An 18981-nucleotide genomic window follows, 5' to 3' on the forward strand; every position below is an offset into this window, starting at 1 on the left:
GCAGGCTCTCCAGGAGAGCTGCTAGAAGCTTATTACGTCAAATTCTAAGGATGCAGCCAAAGGCAGATGTGCTTTTGTGAAATGACTGTAATTAACTCCAAATCTTTCCCTGCACTTGCTTTTCGCAGGCTGGATTTGTCATCGAGCTGTTAGAACAAGACTATGCCGTATGCCAGATTTCTTCCCTTTACCTGTCTTTCCCAGCAAAAGCATGACCCCGTCACCTGTCTGGGCACATCCCGAGTGTTTGGAAGGTGTCAGGGCATCCTGCATGTTCAGTGGTAACCTTGAAAATAACATCTATCACTGCCAGGTAATTGGCCGGCAGCCTCGGAGAACTTCAGAATATTAAGAGATGATGTGTTGAATTTAGTCACAGTGTCCTCAAGCACAGGGACATGTACTGAAACGCCCTGTGATTCAGAAGGGAAAAAAGTAAAATAACAAATACAGAGCCATGCCTTAGACCCTGTTTTATTCCCATCACTATAAACAGTTCAACCCAAGATTGGACCCACTGCTGGGGTTTGACCCACAGAAATTACAGGTCAGCAACACTCATCCAGGGAGACCTAGTCCCCTACACCAGGGTCTTAACCACCAAGAGATGCCAAGAAAGTACCTGATAGTCCAAAGTTTTCAAAAGCGTCTGAGCTGGTGATCTGTACGCTCTTCTGTTTCCGCGTCCAGGGGCCTTTACCATGGAAGGCCCCTTGGCAGAACCTCCAACCAGGCCAGCCACCAGCAGTTTCTTCCTTTTCTGCTCTGTGAGTGATGCTCGGTCCAGCCTAGAGTCCAATGAGGAGGGTTTTCTTGCATGTTGTGGCTAAGTCATTTTATCCCAGGATACAGCAGGTAGATGTGAAGAGCTGATTCATTAGAAAAGACCCTGATGCAGGGAAAGATTGAAGGCAGGAGGAGAAGGGCACGACAGAGCATGAGATGGGTGAATGGTATTACTGACTCGATGGACAGGAGTTTGAGCAAGCTCTGGGAGTTGGATGGACAGGGAAGCCTGGCGTGCTGCAGTCCAGAGAGTTGGACACAACTGAATGACGGAACTGACGGCAGGTAGAAGGCAGCCTCCAGAATTTATGCCAAATTCCCATTCCTCAAATCACCAGATTTCATAGTTTGTTATGAGATAATTGCCCCCAGACCTACAGGCCTGGGCACGACGTTAAAACCAGAGCTTGGGAGTGAATGCCAACTGGTTCCCCTCGTCCTCCCCGCTCTGCCTGTGCTGCCTGCTGGCCTCTGCTCAGAATGCCGTGTAGTATTTCTCCGTGGTGCTGACGATGTCACTCTGGTCCTCCAGCAGCTGCAGCACCTGCTGCAGCACGGGTTCACTCAGGCCTGGGCTGAGGCTCAGGCGGGCACAGGCCAGGATGTGCAGGAAGTGGCAGCCCTTCTCCACGTCTGTGGGAAAAAGGGAGTTGGCGCAGCTTGGACACACCCGTCAGACCCTCTTCTCTCCCCCCACCCCGCTGTCCTCTCCTCTACATGGAAGTCCTTCTCTATATTTCCTGAATCAGAACCTGCAGCTTCACAAGACCTCCCCACCCGCCCCGATGGTTCTGTGCACACTGAAGCAGGAGATGCACTGGCCTACCTTACTGAGGACAACAAACTAAATCAGGCTCAGGCGTGTGCCAGGGACTGCTGCTCGGGGACACAGGCCTTCAGCCTCCCAGGATTCCCAATCGGTAACTGCATGCTCATAACCCCGTGGGGTTGTAGTGCTTGATCATCTTTTTCTCTCGGGAAGTCACATGTACAGGTGCACATATTCAGTGCTAACCCCCTAGCTTCCCAGGTGGGAGCCCTCCTGAGGTCGACAGCAGAGCCAGCCTGCAGCAGTCTCCTTATTCCTTCCGTAAATCCTGGACCATGGGACTGCAATGGTGACCTTTGGCCTCTTCTCACTCCTCTCTGCCTAGGCTTCCAAACAGTCTGTCTGTGGTGGCTGTGTTCAAGGAACTTCTCTCCCTCTACCAGAACAAATGGGACCATTTGTGACAGTTCAGGGTGACTGACCACTTTCCTAACAGAAATCAATCATTTTGCAATAGTGGTATTCATACTGAAGTCATGAGGATCATGAAATCAATTTAGTGGGTTGTGATCAGCATTCTTTTCTTACCAAACAGACAGAGGCAGACCAGAATATGAGATTACAGAATGTATTGCATTTTAGGTAGGATAAATATTAAGGTAGGCTAAATATTAGTTTATATTCAATTATATATGTGTATATATAGTTGAGGTAAAATGTATAATCAAATGATATAATTTACTGGGTCATGACATAAAACTTAGTTGTAACATTGAGTCAAAGTCAAACCTCACTCCTGGAAACCAGTCCTCCCCAGTTTTCAGCACAGTCAGGCCTCTCACTGACATGTGCCTAGCACTTGGCCCACTAGCGCACTGCACAGTCACTGAACATTGTTTTCAGATGACAGAATGCCTTAGGCTCCAGGAAAGTCCTGGAGGGGTCGTGGTGATGGGCAAAACATGGCTGTGGCTTTGGGCAAGTCACTGCATCTTCAAGCCAGGTTTTCTGACCAATAGGGAGAGGGACCGGAGGTGGGGGCACCTCTGAGGTCCTTCCCAGCTGTAAGGGTCAGGGCCGATCACAGGTAGTGGGCTGACAAAGACTTGTTAATTCTGACCTCTAGTGGCTACTCAACTCATTATTCCTACCAACCGGGGTTACTGTTGGGAAATTCCACTGGTCTCCACATTTCCAGGCTGTTTCTTCAACATTTGTTTAATCAAAATTTCCTGAACACCTACTATTAATACATGTGCAGCACTAAGCAAGCGGGAACAGGCACAGAGGGCAGATGGAGAGCAGACTCTGGAGTCCAAGGGACTTGAATTCAAGTGCTGGCTCTATGACTGGGGCAAAGTGGTCCAAGTTCCTCATCCCGCAACCTCACGGATAAAATGGAAGAAAAGCACCTGCTTCACCTCTGCTTGTGTTGATGAAAGGAGACTCACGGTGGGTGCTTCATCCTTGGAGAATTTACTTATCGTTATATTCATAACCTAAGAAGATGCACAAAACCTAGTCTGCGCTCTAAAGAAGCTTCAACTTTTCCCAAGAGGAAGAGTTGATGATGGGTAGAGAAGGACACCAAGCAAAACTGGGTTTGCACACAGCAGAGAGGGAACACTGGCAATTCCAGCACTGCTCAGCTTGGAATCTTAGTTTTTATAAGACCTGGGTGCTCAGGCTCAGGGCTTAAGGTGATGTATAGGCATGTATGTTCAGCAGTGCTGACTGCCCCAGAGGTCTTAAAGGACTTCCTCACAAAGGCCATTCTGCTGTCTGAGGGTTGTCTAGCAAGGCTGTTCATAGAGGGGTCTTCCAGTTACAGGCGGAAAAGGACTGGCATTAGTTCTTTAAATGTTTACAATTCACCGGTGAAACCATTAGGTCCAAACTTTTCTTTGTTGGGAGATTATTTACTACTGATTCAACCTCCTTACTGTAGATCTATTCAGATTTTCCATGTTTTCATAATTTAGTCTTGGGAGGCTCTGTGTTTCTAGGAATTTGTCCATTTCATCTGGTTATACAATTTGTTGGCATACAATTGTTTATAGTACTTTTTTAGAATCCTTTTTATTTCTGTACAATCAGTATTGATGTCCTCATTTTCATTTCTGATTTTAGTAATCTGAGTTTTTTCTCTTTTTTTTTCAGTCCACCCAGCTAAATGTTTAGCAATTTTGATGATCTTTTCAAAGAAGCAATTTTTGGTTTCCTTGATTTTCTCTATTGTTTTTCTATTCTCTATTTCATTTATCTGTGCTCTAATTTTTATTATTTCCTTCCTTCTATTAGCTTTGAGCTACTTTGTTCTTCTTTTTTAGTTCCTTAAATTGTAAACCTATGTAAGTGTTCTTAGCTATAAAGTTCCCCTTTATACCCGGCTTTTGCTGTGTCCCATAAGTTTTGGTATGCTGTGTTTTAGTTTTCATTCATCTCTAAGTATTTTCTAATTTCTTCTTTGGTCAACTGGTTAAGAGTATGTTATTTAATTCTCACAAATTTGTAAATTTTTCAGCTTTACTTCTGTTATTGTCTTCTAACTTCAAAAGATACTGGTCAGAGAGAAGATACTTTGTATGATATCTATCTTTTAAAATCTGTTGAGAATTACCGATGGTCTAACATGTTCTATCCTGGAGAAGGTCCCACGTATGCATGAGAAGAACATGCATGTGGTTGTTAGGTGGTCTTCTGTGTGCACAGGTTAGATCTGGCTGACTTATGGTCTTATTTAAGTCCTCTGCTTCCTTATCCAGTTTTTCTATCCACTATTGAGAGTGGAGTACTGAAATCTCCAACTATTATTGTAGAACTATTTATTTCTCCTTTCAATTCTGTCAGTTTTTGCTTCATATAATATTCCGATGGTCTGTCACTAGACACACAACATTTAAAATCGCTATGTCTTCTTATCGAGCCTTTTATTAATATATAATATCCTTCTGTGTTTCTTGTACCATTTTGATTTAAAGGCTATTTTGTCTGACATTAGTATACCTGCCCCCGCTCTCTTCTTCTGAGACTCCCATAACACATACGTTGGTCCATTTGATGATGTCCCACGGGTCCCTTAGGTTCTGTTCATTTTTTTTTCCAGAGCCCTGTTGATTCTTCTTCCTGTTCAAATCTGCCTTTGAATCACTAGTAAATGTTGCATTTCAGTTCCTGTCCTTGTCAGAATTTCTTTTTAGTTTTTCTCTTAATCAATATTTTCCATTGTATTCACCCATGATTTTCATGAGCATCTTTAAGACAGTTGTTTTAAAGCCTCTGTGCAATAGATAAGCCATCAGGTCTTTTTCAGGGATAGTTTCTGTTGCTTTTTTCCCCCTTCCTTTGAATGGGTCATAGTTTCCTGTCTCTTTGTATATCTTTCGCTTTTAGTTGAAAACTGGACACTTGAATCTAATAATGTGGTAATTTTGGAGATTAGATTCCTCCCCTTTCCTGGTGGTAGCTGTTTTTTTGTTATTGTTTCTAATTTTTTTCAGTTGTTGTAGGCCGTCTCTGAGCCAAGAATAGCCTGAGATGGAAACCTAAGGTCTTCTCAGGTCTATTTCTGAGTCTGTGCCTTTTCCTGGGTATGTAAGGTCACTTTCTAATTTTCCGCATATATGCAGTTGATTTTGAATGTCTTAAGTCTTTCTTTTCTGGCTCCAAAAGGGGCAAAAAAAAGAAGTGAAGGGTTTTTAAAAAGAAGGGTGTCAGTCTTTTTAAAAATCCCTTGGAAGTCACCTCAGCTGTTGGGTGAGGCAGGCACAGCAATGGGAGGAGGTGCAACAACGGCTCCCCACCTCTCTGTCCACAACTCTGTGATCAGAAGCAGTAATGCGTGACCAGAGCACAGACCCCTGACACACGGAGGACTGGGCCCTTTCTGCCCACCCTAGATCCAGAAACACATGCACAGCTGCCTGCTATGTAGTTGGAGGTATGGGATGGGCAGCCGCTACTAAGATTTGACTCTTGACTGGGAGCAAGCCTAATTACTGTCCAAACCTTCCTCTGGAAGTTGCCAGCCTTCATAGATACTCTAGGCTCCAAAATAGCTATAGCAGACAGGTGGGACTGCTGTGTGAGCGGAGGGAGGGGTTTTTGGTGTTTCTCACTCTTCCAGCTTCCTGAGTTTTATAAAACACCGGTTTATTTCATCCTTATAACAAGCCACAATGTAGGTACCATTATTATCTGTTTTGCATGTAAAGAAACTGAGCCACAGACTTACCCAAGGCCACATATTCAAAGTGGCAGAACCGGGATTCAAACCCAGGTAAGGTGGCTCCAACAGCTCGCTCTTTACAGCTATGCCACACGGCCCATCTTTAGACAAGCCTAGTACCAGTGCTTTAGGGACTTAAAACTGGCCTGTGTTTATGATCCTGTCATTATTGTAGGTTTACCCTTTGCTAAAATGCTCATCAGTTCAGCTCAGTCGCTCAGTCATGTCTGACTCTTTGCGACCTCATAAGTGACTCTAAAGATTTTAAGTTCTCCTACCAATCATTGATGCTTTTGAACTGTGGTGTTGGAGAAGACTTGAGAGTCCCTTGGACTGCAAGGAGATCCAGCCAGTCCATCCTAAAGGAGATCAGTCCTGGATGTTCATTGGAAGGACTGATGCTGAAGCTGAAACTCCAATACTTTGGCCACCTCATGAGAAGAGTTGACTCATTGGAAAAGACCCTGATGCTAGGAGGGATTGGGGGCAGGAGGAGAAGGGGACGACAGAGGATGAGATGGCTGGATGTCATCACCGACTCAATGGACATGAGTTTGGGTAAACTCTGGGAGTTTGTGATGGACAGGGAGGCCTGCTGTGCTGCAATTCATGGGTCACAAAGAGTCGGACACGACTGAGCAACTAAACCCATGATCCTGTCATGGAAAACTCAATTCTGTGTTTTGTTTGAAAGGTTAGGAATGAACTAAAGGTTCAGTTGTTGTAGTTGAGTTGCTCAGTTATGTCCAACTCTTTGCGACCCCATGGACTGCAATACGCCAGGCTTCCCTGTCCTTCACCATCTCCTGGAGCTCACTCATGTCCATTGAGGCAGTGATGCCATCCAACTATCTCGTCCTCTGTCATCCCCTTCTCCTCCTGCCTTCAATATTTCCTAGTATCAAGGCCTTTTCTAATGAGGTGGCTCTTCACTTCAGGTGGCCAAAATATTGGAGCTTCAGTTTTAGCATCAGTCCTTCTAATGAATATTCAGGGCTGATTTCCTTTAGGATTGACTGGTTTGAACTCCTTGCAGTCCCAGGGACTCTCAAGAGTCTTCTCCAACACCAGAGTTCAAAAGCATCAATTCCTTGGCATTCAGCCTTCTTTATGATCCAACTCTCACAGCCATGATTAAATAAATGGTCAAATACCTGTCAATACATATGAAAGTGAAAGTGAAGTTGCTCAGTTGTGTCCGACTCTTTGCAAACCCATGGACTGTAGCCTACCAGCTCCTCCGTCCATGGGATTTTCCAGGCAAAGGTACTGGAGTGGGTTGCCATTTCCTTCTCCAGAGGATCTTCCTGACCCAGGGATCGAACCCAGGTCTACCTGCATTGCAGGCAAACGCTTTACCCTCTGAGCCACTAGGGAAGCTATCAATACATATAGTGAAATATAAAGACAGCTATTAAAAAGACAGGTACTTAATACACATACTGTTGCTGAATGACCTCTAGAACGACCTCTAGATTTAAAATACAATGTATAGAACATTGAGTATTATATGCTAAGCTTCATTTAGGCATTTTAGGAAGGATAAACTACACAAATGTGTTTTATAAATGCATATGACATCTCTAGGATACACCAGAAACCAATGACATCTACTACCTTGGAAAGGGAAACACAGAGCCTGTGGCTTGGTGCTGGGAGGAAGTCTGACTTTTCTCTGTGTGTTTTTGTACTTTTTTACTTTTCACCCTATGCATATAATATTCTGAATAACTTTTTAATGTCATAGGTATTTCTTATGAAAAGGGGTGGCTGCAACAGACTCTAAGTCCCTACATGATATTTTTGTTGGCATCCTGTTATCCATGCTCCAGAATTCGTGTCCTGGGAATTCACTAGTTTCAGGGAACTGGCTTATCATTTTTAGAGGCTCCCTTTTATAGACTGACTAGCAGAGCCTTGACAGACATACTCACCAAAGCAGGACCTGGCCTGTGGATTAGAAGTGGATATAAAATCTGCCATTTTATAGACCCTCAGGTCACCCAGGCTATTTGATTCTCCTAAGAAAGGTAGTGTGAATTGCTTTCATTTGCTTCACCAGGCCCTAGGATTACTAATCCTTTATCCACCCTGTTCCTAATATACATCAAAATAAGAATCTGGCCAGATGGCTTGGGACTAGCATGAGTGCAGGCATGTCACCTGGGAAGCAGCCTCCCCTCTCATCCCTTCTTGGTGGAAGAATCGTGCATTTCATTGCTCTAAAAAGCTCCTCAGTTGTGGACAGGCAGGTTCCCCTCAATGCAACTAAAGGATACTTTTCCTTCTTGTTCTGAATGAAGCGAACAATAGTTAAGAAACCTTGCATCAAATAATAGATTGCTTTCAGTTTATTTTAAGAGCTGTTATCACACCACTCTGGGAGGTGACCTCATGGGTCCTCAAAGGCTAAACAGGGCTGCATACCATCACCACCAGGGCTGGAGACCTGGTCCTGCTCCACCCACTGACTCAGCCTGGAAAAGATTCAGGTCTCAGGCACATGTGGCTTTAAGGACAGGAGGTGGACCTCTCTGGAAAGAAAGCAAGCAGGGGGAAGAGGCCTACCTGTGCTCCTTAACCAGCCTTTCTACTCTTCTTCTGGCGTCATTTGTTGACATATGCCGACATTTGTTCTTAGCATATGTTTACAAAAGGTAGACTGTGAAAAGTCACCTTTAAGAGTGGTCAGTTTACACAAGATTTAAAGATAAGACAAATGCTTTATTTCTAACTAGTGTGAAAATGGCAAAGTCTGTTCTCAGACTATCTACAATTTGAGTTTCTAACCACTAGGGGCTGACCTAACTCCACTAAACCCAACTCTTTCTCTACACCATTTCTCTTTTTAATCAGGCTTCTAGATGACTGAATTATGCTCTTCATAAACTGTAATGTCTAGAACCACTCCTCCCAACACTGAAGGGCTTGACAGTAGAAGAGAGGAAAATATCAGCTTTGGGTTTAGAGACAAGAAATCAGAGTAGAACAAGGAATAACACAAATTTGGTGGTGGTGGTGGTAAAGAACCCACCTGCCAATGCAGGAGACTTAAGAGATGTGGGTTCAATCCCCGGGCTGGGAAGATCCCCTGGAGGAGGGCATGGCAACCCACTCCAGTATTCTTGCCTGGAGAAGCCCATGAACAGAGGAGTTTGGCAGGCTACGGTCCATAGGGTCGCAAAGAGTTGGACACAACTGAACCAACTCAGCATGCATACAAGAGACTACAAAACCAGAAAGACGTCAAAAACTCTGAGCCTGACGACTTACCTCGCTGTATCAGAATCACCTGAGGAGTTTACTGTCTAGCCCCACCGAGTGAATCAGAGTCCCTGGGGCTGGGACCTGAGCGTGGTATGTTCATAAAAGCTCCAAGGTTGACTCTTAGATGTGGCCCAGGTCAGAACAATCGTGCGAGGCTAACACTGACTTGAGCCAGGAGAAACCTGAGCTTCCGAGAAGGCAGGTGTCTGAACCAGTCATGCCTCTAAGCTGTTACTGGGAAAAGCCCTAGGTTTCCTAACCCTCTGTCCAGTGCTCTCCAGGAGGGAACATTTCCCCTTCCAAGACACTGGGATATATGGATATTACACCACTTACGATTTGGTTTCTGGCATTCTTCTTGAATGATCCGGTGGATCTTTCTGTGCAATTCTTTGTCTTCTCTCGTTACCTAAACAGGAAAAGAGAGTTTGGAGAGAAAGGTTAAGTGACAGAGAGGCTGTGTCACCTACCCTCCCAAATTAGTATTTAGGGTAGCTCCTAAAGATTTCATAACAATCATCATCCATTTGCCACCAATGAGTGTGGTTTTCGAAATCAGGCCTGTTGTCACATCAGTTCCATCCCCAAGCAGCTTACTGCTCTGTGTGTGACCCACAGACATATTCCCATGGGCGGTGGTTCACTGGGGCCAGGATAGAAAGAAAATCTGGAATCCTCTGCTTTTGAGGAGCAACTTTCTTCTTAAATATTTATAACACATTCATAAAATTTCTCTTATTTGTTGTATTTTTGAGGGAGGCACAGTGATCAAATCCCAGGACTCTTCCCTCTTGTGTTTCTTCTTGGGTTTCACGTTCCTTCACCCAACCATAGGGAAAAACAAAAGAAATAAATCTGAGGAAAAGCTAGGGAGAGAGTAAGTCTAGCCTATAAACGGAAACACTGTCTGTTCTCAAAGGCAAATATAACCTGGGTTCCTTTCTCAGCTAGCTCAGGTAACAGGGAAACAGCCACCAAATGGGCTTCACCATCACATTCAGTAGTAAATCTAATGACAAAAAAAAGAGAGAGAGAGAAAGGAATAAAGAAAGGAAAAGAGGAAGAAAAAGAGAGAGAAAAAAAAAAGAAAAATGGAAGAAAAAAAAGAAAGAAGTGGACAAACACATACGTCAGGAATGCACCCTGGGCCGATGAGACATGGAATAACCAGATTTAAGACAGCGATACTGACAGGGACCCGTCTGTGGACTCATGGGGTTGCTGGGAAGATTAAGGCAATGTGGGAGAGCTGCTGAAAGCTGGAAAGCACTAGACAGACAGAGGACAACGATGCCCCTGAGGTGATGCCCTCAGGAAAACAGAAACCTAGGGCCAGGGTTGAGGTGGGGGCAGGGAGTGAAGTCACCAAAGTGGGGTGGTTCTGCTGAGGAAAAGATGGCTATTATAGCTGGATCACCTCACTCCAGCTCAGACTGATTCACAGGAGGAAGTGCCCCAGCCCTGCCACACCTCAGTGCTGGATGGCTGCCCACGTCTGCTGTTCCTCAGGAAGAGCTGCTTCCTACCAACCCAGGAGGCCACGCAGAGCCTCATGGGAGAATGCAACAGTGGGGGTGGGGGTGGGGGCTGTTAGCGTGAGCTGCCCCACAGGGGGCAGTCAGCTTCCCTGCCCCCCACCGCCGCCCGCCCCCTCTCATGCAGAACGCAATACCCTGTCCAGAAGTTACTGAAATAGCATTTAAAACCTATCTTAATTTTAAAACCTTTCTAAAACAGGGGACTCGCTAGAGTAAGTCAACATCAAGAAAATGTCCTGTTAAGGAAGGCTTCCCCTCAGGAATCACGCTGTAGAGAGTGAGGCTCCTGGGTGTCCTCAGGGTTTTGCTCTGTCTTCAGAAGAATCACGTGCTGCTCATTCACATCTATGCTACTGACGTGGACATGGATATCACTGCCAGCTTTGTTCCTCCAGGATGAAAGTCAGGCAGTGGGAGGTGAATTTTAACTCTAAGTCTGAAGGAAATGGCAACCCACTCCAGTGTTCTTGCCTAGAAAATCCCATGGACAGAGGAGCCTTGCAGGCTACAGTCCATGGAGTCGCAAACAGTCAGACACGACTGAGCAACTTTCCTTCACTGAGGCAGGCAAGCACTTGTATCCCTGGCGGGAATGGTAATTGTTACCACCTTTGGTGGAGCCAAGCAGATTGTATTGACCCAAACCTTAAAGGTACATGCCCTCTGCTCCAACCATTCCTCTTTTAAGAGTCAATCTCACAGAAATACTTACATAAGTCCACAAAAAGACAGACACAGCAGCAGTGTACTTGAGAACAAAGGATGGAAACAACATAAAAGTCCATCAGCGAGAAGTGGTTAAATAATTGATGGCAAGTCCCCATAATACAGACTACCATACAGATGTCAAAAAGAATGAGGTGGACATCCAAGGACTCACATGGAAAGAGGCCGGTGCCGTGCTGTTCTGGTATCCAAAAAAGTACAGACTGTTATTTAGAGCAGTGGTTCTGCACTGTACCAAGGGATACTTGGCAATGTCTGGGGACATTAAGGTTGCCACAACTGGGCGTGCAGCTATTGCTCTCAAGCGAGTGAAGACCAAGGACACTGCCAAACACCCTACAATACAAAGGACAGCCCCCACAACAAAGAGTCAACTGGCCCAAACAACTGAAGTTGAGAAATCCTGATTTAGAGGATGATTACTTTTTTTTAATGACAGGGGCATATATTTATAAGTGTGCAGAAGAAGGTACTGCCAAAAATGATACCAGAGGAAAGATAAAGGCCAGTTTCCACTCCTTAGGTACCTCCTTAATGACTGACTTTTAAAAACAGCAAATAAGTATTCCTAAGTAATACATATATTTGCAAATGGAAGCTAAGGGAAAAGAAGTTACACCGCAAGTCTCTTACATAGAATAGGTTATCAAAACCACCATCTTTCTGGAAAACGAGCCCTTTTTCCTGCAGCAGCTTTACAGCATTCCTAAATATACTGTGAATTGCTCTGGAAGTGGTGTCATTCTTAAAACCCATCTGTAGGAAGGAAAAAAAAGAAGTTAAGTCCCATCTTATAGCACTTGAGGGCAACTCCCTAGACCAGCTGGTTATAAATTCACCCAACAGGCTTTTTATGGTAGAGTCAGAAAGATTCAGGTATGCAAGGGCCTAGCAGGACAGTATTTAATGAGGGCTGGGAAGTCTGCTCTGGCAGAATCACACTTGATAACTGTTCTACCCCTTAGTTTTTTGTTTAACTTAACTCAATGATAGGAAATGGAAAAATCAAGATGAAAATCTTTTTTTATACAGAACAAAAGATTCTATACACATTGGCTCACTTCTTTGATTAAAACTGTTTTATCAATTTTAATATGGCCAATATTAAATTTTATAACTTACAATATTAAAATTTGTAAAAAATCAAATTTACATATGGCCACAATTTTAATTAAAAAGTGAGTCAATATGTATAGAATCTATGGATCTGCATAAAAAAATGAAAGATTTTCATATATACATATATGTATATATATTATACACATACAAGGGAAATCAACCCTGAATATTCATTGGAAGGACTGATGCTGAAGATGAAGCTCCAATACTTTGGCCAACTTATACAAACAGCCGACTCATTGGAAAAGACCCTGATGCTGGCAAAGATAGAGGGCAAGAGTAGAAGGGGACGACAGAGGGTGTGATGGCTGGATGGCATCACGGACTCAATAGACAATAGTCTGAACAAACTCCAGGAGACGGTTAAGGACAGGGAAGCCTGGTGTGCTGCAGTTCATGGGGTCACAATGAGATGGACACAACTTAGTGAATGAACAACAATAATACAACTTCTTCCTAAGGACATCAAAGAATTTAATACACATTGAAATAGGTTAGGGATTCCAACACATAGAGAGTATTAAATAGACTCCTTATTTTAAATAGAGGATAGTGAAGGCAAACAGCTGTGCAGAGACCTATCAAAGGGGAGGGTCCATGGGCTGAAGGCAGACAGGGTCCTAGGGGAAGCAAGAGAGGCACGAGGCTAATATTAGGTTGGTCTCTCTTCAACTTCGGTATCCCTTCCCTTCTCTAAGTGTGCCTACAGAGGTTACCAGCTCATCCTACTTCTTATTTCAAGGAAGCCACGTTTTCCAGCATGTCCCACCATGGTTAATCAGATTGCGGGCTTCTTGAATTGGGGACTCTGTGCTTCATCTCGGCCACCTGCTCCCTGACACACAGTGGGTGACCAAAAAGATATATGTGCCACCAGTGGAAAGAAATACCCTGTAGAGATAGGAAGTAGCTTTCTAACTATTCCACTAGGGATTTTCAGTTCCTCCCTAAAACAAAGGAAGTGGTGAGTAATACCTGTCCTTCAAGGTACATACCCATTTTTTTTTTTAAGATGTGACCATTTTTTAAAAGCCTATTGAATTTGTTACAATGTTACATTTTTGGCTTTTTGGCCATGAGGTATGTGGGATCCTGGCTCCTCGATCAGGGATCAAACCTACACCCTCTACACTGGAAGGCAAAGTCTTAACCACTGGACCACCAGGGAAGCCCCCAGATCCATTTTTAATGTGAGAGAAATCTGTAAACATATTAAAAAGTTCAGAGAGCCTAAAAAAAGAAAAACATGGCAAAGCGAAGGCAAAGTCCTGCCTCTCTAATGGGACAGCACCCACAGATGCTGAAACAGAAAGTGTACCTCAGATTTTCTATGATGTTCCTTCAAAGTGACAGGTAGAGAAAATGCACCCCAACATGGCCTCCAGTATTGACAATTTCATCCTGAAAGAAACCTTTGCTTCCTAGGAGAGGCCTCCCAGACAACATAATTTGAATTTAATAGATCTTGGCGACGTTTCAGAAACATGCTCTCCTGGACTGAAGAGCAGAGTCTAACTTTCTTGATTATATTCAGAGTCGAGGTTTTTTTTCCTCAACAGAACAGGCCTAGGGAACCCCGGCATTAGAACCTGGGTCTGAGAGTTGACAAGCATTTCAGGTAATGACAGCATCCATTCTCTGAAGGGAGAATAAGGTTGAGAAATACTTGATGACTCCCACAGGCAGAAAAGCTACCTGGGTATGTTTAGAATAAACACCTCATCCAGCCATCCTCGGACACATGCCTTTTTATTCGGGGGGAGCTGGGGGAGAGCTTTTTCTAATTTCATACATGAGTGCTCTTACTTAGGAAAAGCAATGATCAACCCAACACAGGCTCCCCCACCACAACTCTATACAACTACTTTATCTTCATAATTCTAAGGTGATTCATCTTTAATAGAAAGATCCTAAGGGCTGAGTTTATTCCACCTCTTACCAATATAGGAGTAAATTGGAAACCGACTAGAAATGCTTTTACGTGGTTATTCCTGTCATTGAAAATGACTGTTGATTATCCCCAGACCATACAGGAAGCCCGGTTCCTCCTCCCCGAGTTCAGTGAGACAGAGCAGCGGGCAGGGAGGGTGTGAGGCATGGGGGAGTAACAGCAGTTTCGGCTGTGAACCAGAGGGGCCCAGCAGCAAAGGCTCTCTGTAAATATCAACAATGTGTGAAGCTTCCTTTCCAAAAACATTTGCCTCAGCTGACCTTGGGATGTAATTCCCTGCTGGTTGTAAAGACATGGTCCTGAGGATAAAACCCCAGTGGCCCTTGTAGCTAGGAGGTTTCCCTGGCCTGAGAGGTGTATCTTTCTTGTCTTTTTCTAAAGAGCAGTGACAGACTCATCCCATTCAGGAAATCGAAACTGCTCAGAAACAAAAACAGTGACTGGCTGAACGGGCTGAGCCTCCGCAGGCCTCTCCTTGTGGCGGGTCAGGAACTGGGTGGATCTCTGAAGTATATATATAGTCTTCATTCCCAAACAAACTCAACATTTATCCAGCTGTCAAAGAAACAATGGTTTTGCAAGTTGGCTTATCGTGTTTCTGGATGTGCTAAGATGGGCCACCATGGAAAAAAAAGAAAGGAGGAAAACATTCAAACCCACTCTTCCCACCTTCTCACGTTTCACACGATCACAACGATTTTCTGTTGTTCTCAAGCTTTCATCTGTATGACTACAGAAAGTGCCAAAGGGTCTAGGGTTCCACGATCATTGTGAAGTGTCTTAGGTCTCCCAGGCTCTAGTAAACAGAATTCAATGTCACGACACTGACCTCCCCAACCAGAGCCACCTGAGAGAATAATTCATGATTGATGGAAAAATAGCTTCCAGAGACAAAACAGACATAGCGCCGTATTCACTGCTGTCTGAACATACAGCACCGGGCAGGCACGGACTTCTGCTCTGAACATTCACAAAAAGATAATCATGCCAAAAGTCCCCTCTGGAATGTTCTGAATGGAGGGGCTTTCTAGTCCTCAGTTCTCCCTACTGAATTCTCGCAGAAGAGCTGGCTCACAGGGAGAATGCAGTCTTTGCTAAGCTTCAAAGTTTCCTTCTAAACATGCCAAGAGAGTGCTCAGAAGTCCTCGGAGGCCAAGTTGGCACTGAGCCTCCTCTAAATGATTAAGCGGGAGGAAGGTCACTTGTGCTGTCAGTGGACAGCTGGGGAGCTAGCCCTGTGCAGAAGTGGTGCAGAACAAAGCGGCCAGTCCTGACCCACCCCACCTCGGTGTTTCCTGAAACGGTATCCCTCACCTCCGTGTATGAAACTACGGGTCACTGGGCATGCGGCCTGGTGCCAGGAGAGATAATTAGGTTCACGAACGAAACTGAGCAGCAGTGGTCGCACTCAGAAGGTGGGGATGGGGACCTGGTATCTGTTCCACCAGAATGCTGTTGTTGTTGTCTAGTCGCTTAGCCGTGTCTGACTCTTTGCGACCCCGTGGACTGCAGCCTGCCAGGCTTCTCTGTGCATGGGATTTCCCAGGCAAGAAGACTGGAGTGGGTTGCCATCTCCTCCTCCAGGAGATCCTCTGGACCCAGGGACTGAACCCACATCTCCTGCATTGGCAGGCGGATTCTTTACCACTGAGCCACCAGGGAAGCCCTCCGTCGGAATGGTGAAGAATAATCATATTACCTCGCAAGGGTTATCACGCCAGCCCTGCTGCCAACGACAAAAGACTAGAAAACTCTGAACAGTCCAGGAATGACCAGACCCCTTAAGAAACTACGGTACACATAGTAAAAGATCATTATGGACTGGCAAATATGTTCACATGGTTGGGGAAAGGACCTACAGGACACACACACAATGAAAAGCTACGCAGATACAGTGTTTGGTAGGACACCATTTGTGTAAAAGAAAGGTTACAACTACTTCTAGTTTATATGTGCAGATTATCTGCAGAAGGATATTCATGAGCCTAGTAACAGCACTTGTCTCTAGAGAAAGGGGAGGAGGAGGGAGGAGGAGAAAACTAGATACTTTCAGGGACTATTTGAATTTTTATTTTCTATTTTATTTAATTTTTGTTGCTTGTTTCCTTTTATTTTTTGGCTATGCAGCGAGGCTTGTGGGATCTTGGCTTCCCAACTAGGGATTGAACCCGGGCACTCGGCAGAAAAAGCTCCGAGTTCTAACCACTGGACTGCCAGGGGATTAATTCCTGAGCTACCTGAATTTTTAAAACCATTCATTCTTTCTATCAACAAATAACTGTGGAGAACATACTTTACGCCAGCTCTGTTCCAGGCCCTGTTCTAGACAGCAAAGAAAGAGACAAGACAAAGCCTCTGCTCTTAGAGAACTTAAATTCTGGTGGAGGAATAGGCAGCCAAACAAATAAATACCAGTGTTATCAAGAGATGTGGAAACAGGGTCATAACACGGTGAGGAAGCTGATGACTATTAGAGGAGCAGGTCAGGGAGGGCAAGAAGGTGACATTCAAGCAGAGATCATTCCCGGTGGAACAAACAAATACAAGTCATGTTACAACAACGAAAAAACTGAGGAGCTGTGCTGAAAGGGAAAGCCTAAAAGCAAAGTCTCAGATAATTTTTAATTCCAGGCCAATAAGTAAAGACCAAACAACTTAAGTTCACCCTATAACACTGTGGGTGAAAAAATAGGGATTGCTATTTCTAGGACAAATAAAAAATTATTTGAGTATTTCTTAAAATTTTTGTTTATAAACCAGACTGAATACAACTTGTTCTTTATTCAAACTCCTGACACAGGACAAGTTAACCTTATTATGGAGAAGAGAGAGCAAGTCATTAAAAACCTTGGTTGAAGTTCAAGAATCATCTTGCTGTTCAAAAAATAATTTTGCAAGAATAATCAGTTCTTGTCATCTGTTTCCCCCTTCTTTGGCTCTTGCTGAAATTAAATGTCTATCTCAGTGAATATGAAGTACTATGAACCTTAGACTGTTTTTTTTTTTCTACCCAAAGATTAAGCTTCATGAGATTAAGGAGGGGAAAAGGGCACGTCCATTCTCCTTTCAAATTCTCAGTGGTCAGTGACCTTTCCAGAACAGAATCAACATAACCTCCACACTCTGAGTACACCCTGTGAGTCTTAATGCCACAGTCACGTCTACCCATACTCTCCAACTGCAGATCTGGGGCAGGGGCCTTGATTTCTCATGTAGGCATGTCGCACTTACTTGCCCAGAGCAGGCGCTGTGAATCACAGGCTGGTTGGCAAGGGACAGAAGGGACTCCACAGTTTCCAATTCCTGCTGGTAAAAGGTTTGCACTCTGTTCTCCACAAGGAACTCTTTGGCCTTTTCACTCAGCAGACATGTGAGACTGTCAAGGTCCAGGGTGCCAGGATTGCTGCTGGGGGAAAGTTTGAACAAGACTTGCAGAAAACTGTTAATATTACGTTTGTTCCTTTTGAACGTGCATGAACCTGAAACGGGATCCCCAAGTGGCTCAGTGGTAAAGAATCCACCTGCCAACGCAGATGTGGGTTTGATCCCTGGGTTGGGAAGATCCCCTGGAGAAGGAAATGGCAACCCACTCCAGTATTCTTGCCTAGGAAATCCCATGGACAGGGGAGCCTGGCGAGCTACAGTCCAGAGGTTTGCAAAGAGTCGGATGTGACTGAGCACGCACGCACAAACGGCTAGCAAGTGATGTGTCATAAGGATGTGTGTTTTTCACATAAGGGGCAACGCACGCAGTGAACACTGCAAGGTTATTTAAAAGTATGAGGCAGAACTATGGGAACTGATATTTGTGATTTAAGAAAAAAAAAATCAAGCTGAAGAACAGTATGTGAAGGACAGTGCCATTTTTGTCAAGAAGCAAATGACAACCCACAACATATGCAGGTGGATACGCATGCTTGTGTGTGCAGAGAACAAACAAGTCTAACAGGATACACGCTGCGACCTTGCACCGTGGTAACCTCTGGGGAATGGTACTGAGGCGGGAGACAGGAAAATCGAGAACTTCCACTGTTTACACAGGTCTCTAGTTTGGGGATTTTTTAAAGTAAGTTTTTAGAATATGCAATCTGTAAGTATGTCTATAAGATTAAAGGATACATGGTAAAAAGTCTCCTTTCCACCCTCCTCCCAGCCCCCATCCACCCACCCCCAGCAGCCACTATGGCTATTTCTGTCTTCTCTGAGTTCTTTGAGGCATACAGTTACAAACACACATATATTCTTACTCCTCCTGATTATTTTTCCCTCTCTCAAAGAGAATAAACTCCTCTCTGGCTGAGGTATTGTTTCCTTGATCACAGTGAGCCTTGGTGCAGTTTTCTTCAGATTTCTTGGGGTTCATGGACTTTCTTAGATCATCTGTGAGTGTTCAGTTCTTATCAGACTTGGGAAATTTTCATCCACGAATTTTTCAAATATTTTTTCTCTGCTCCCCCCTCCACTCCTTCAGAGATTCCAATCACACATGTATTTTCCTTCCCACCACCTCAGAACATCTGCACTGTGACCTCCTTCATGTTACATATGAGGACGCGGAGGCATCTGGACAGTGACAGACTTGCCCAGGGCCCCACAG

The 18981-nt window shown here is 44.4% G+C and overlaps 1 protein-coding gene across 5 annotated transcripts in view; it reads right to left on the reverse strand.

Moving 5' to 3' along the window:
• Positions 1-465: 465 nt before the first annotated feature.
• Positions 466-18981, reverse strand: part of STN1 (STN1 subunit of CST complex) — a 36939-nt gene continuing 18423 nt past the window's right edge. For 3 of the 5 annotated variants that reach the window (XM_052660929.1, XM_052660925.1, XM_052660927.1), the window contains 4 exons: positions 17616-17790; positions 11948-12070; positions 9387-9459; positions 466-1419 (listed from right to left, as the gene is read on the reverse strand). In XM_052660929.1, the coding sequence (XP_052516889.1) occupies positions 1262-1419; positions 9387-9459; positions 11948-12070; positions 17616-17790 (529 nt within the window). In that variant the 3' untranslated portion in view covers positions 466-1261. The remainder of the gene's footprint in view (positions 1420-9386; positions 9460-11947; positions 12071-17615; positions 17791-18981) is intronic. The other 2 variants (XM_052660928.1, XM_052660930.1) reach the window with 2 other exon arrangements.

This window comes from Budorcas taxicolor, chromosome 23, assembly GCF_023091745.1.
Source record: "Budorcas taxicolor isolate Tak-1 chromosome 23, Takin1.1, whole genome shotgun sequence".
NCBI classification, from domain to species: domain Eukaryota; kingdom Metazoa; phylum Chordata; class Mammalia; order Artiodactyla; family Bovidae; genus Budorcas; species Budorcas taxicolor.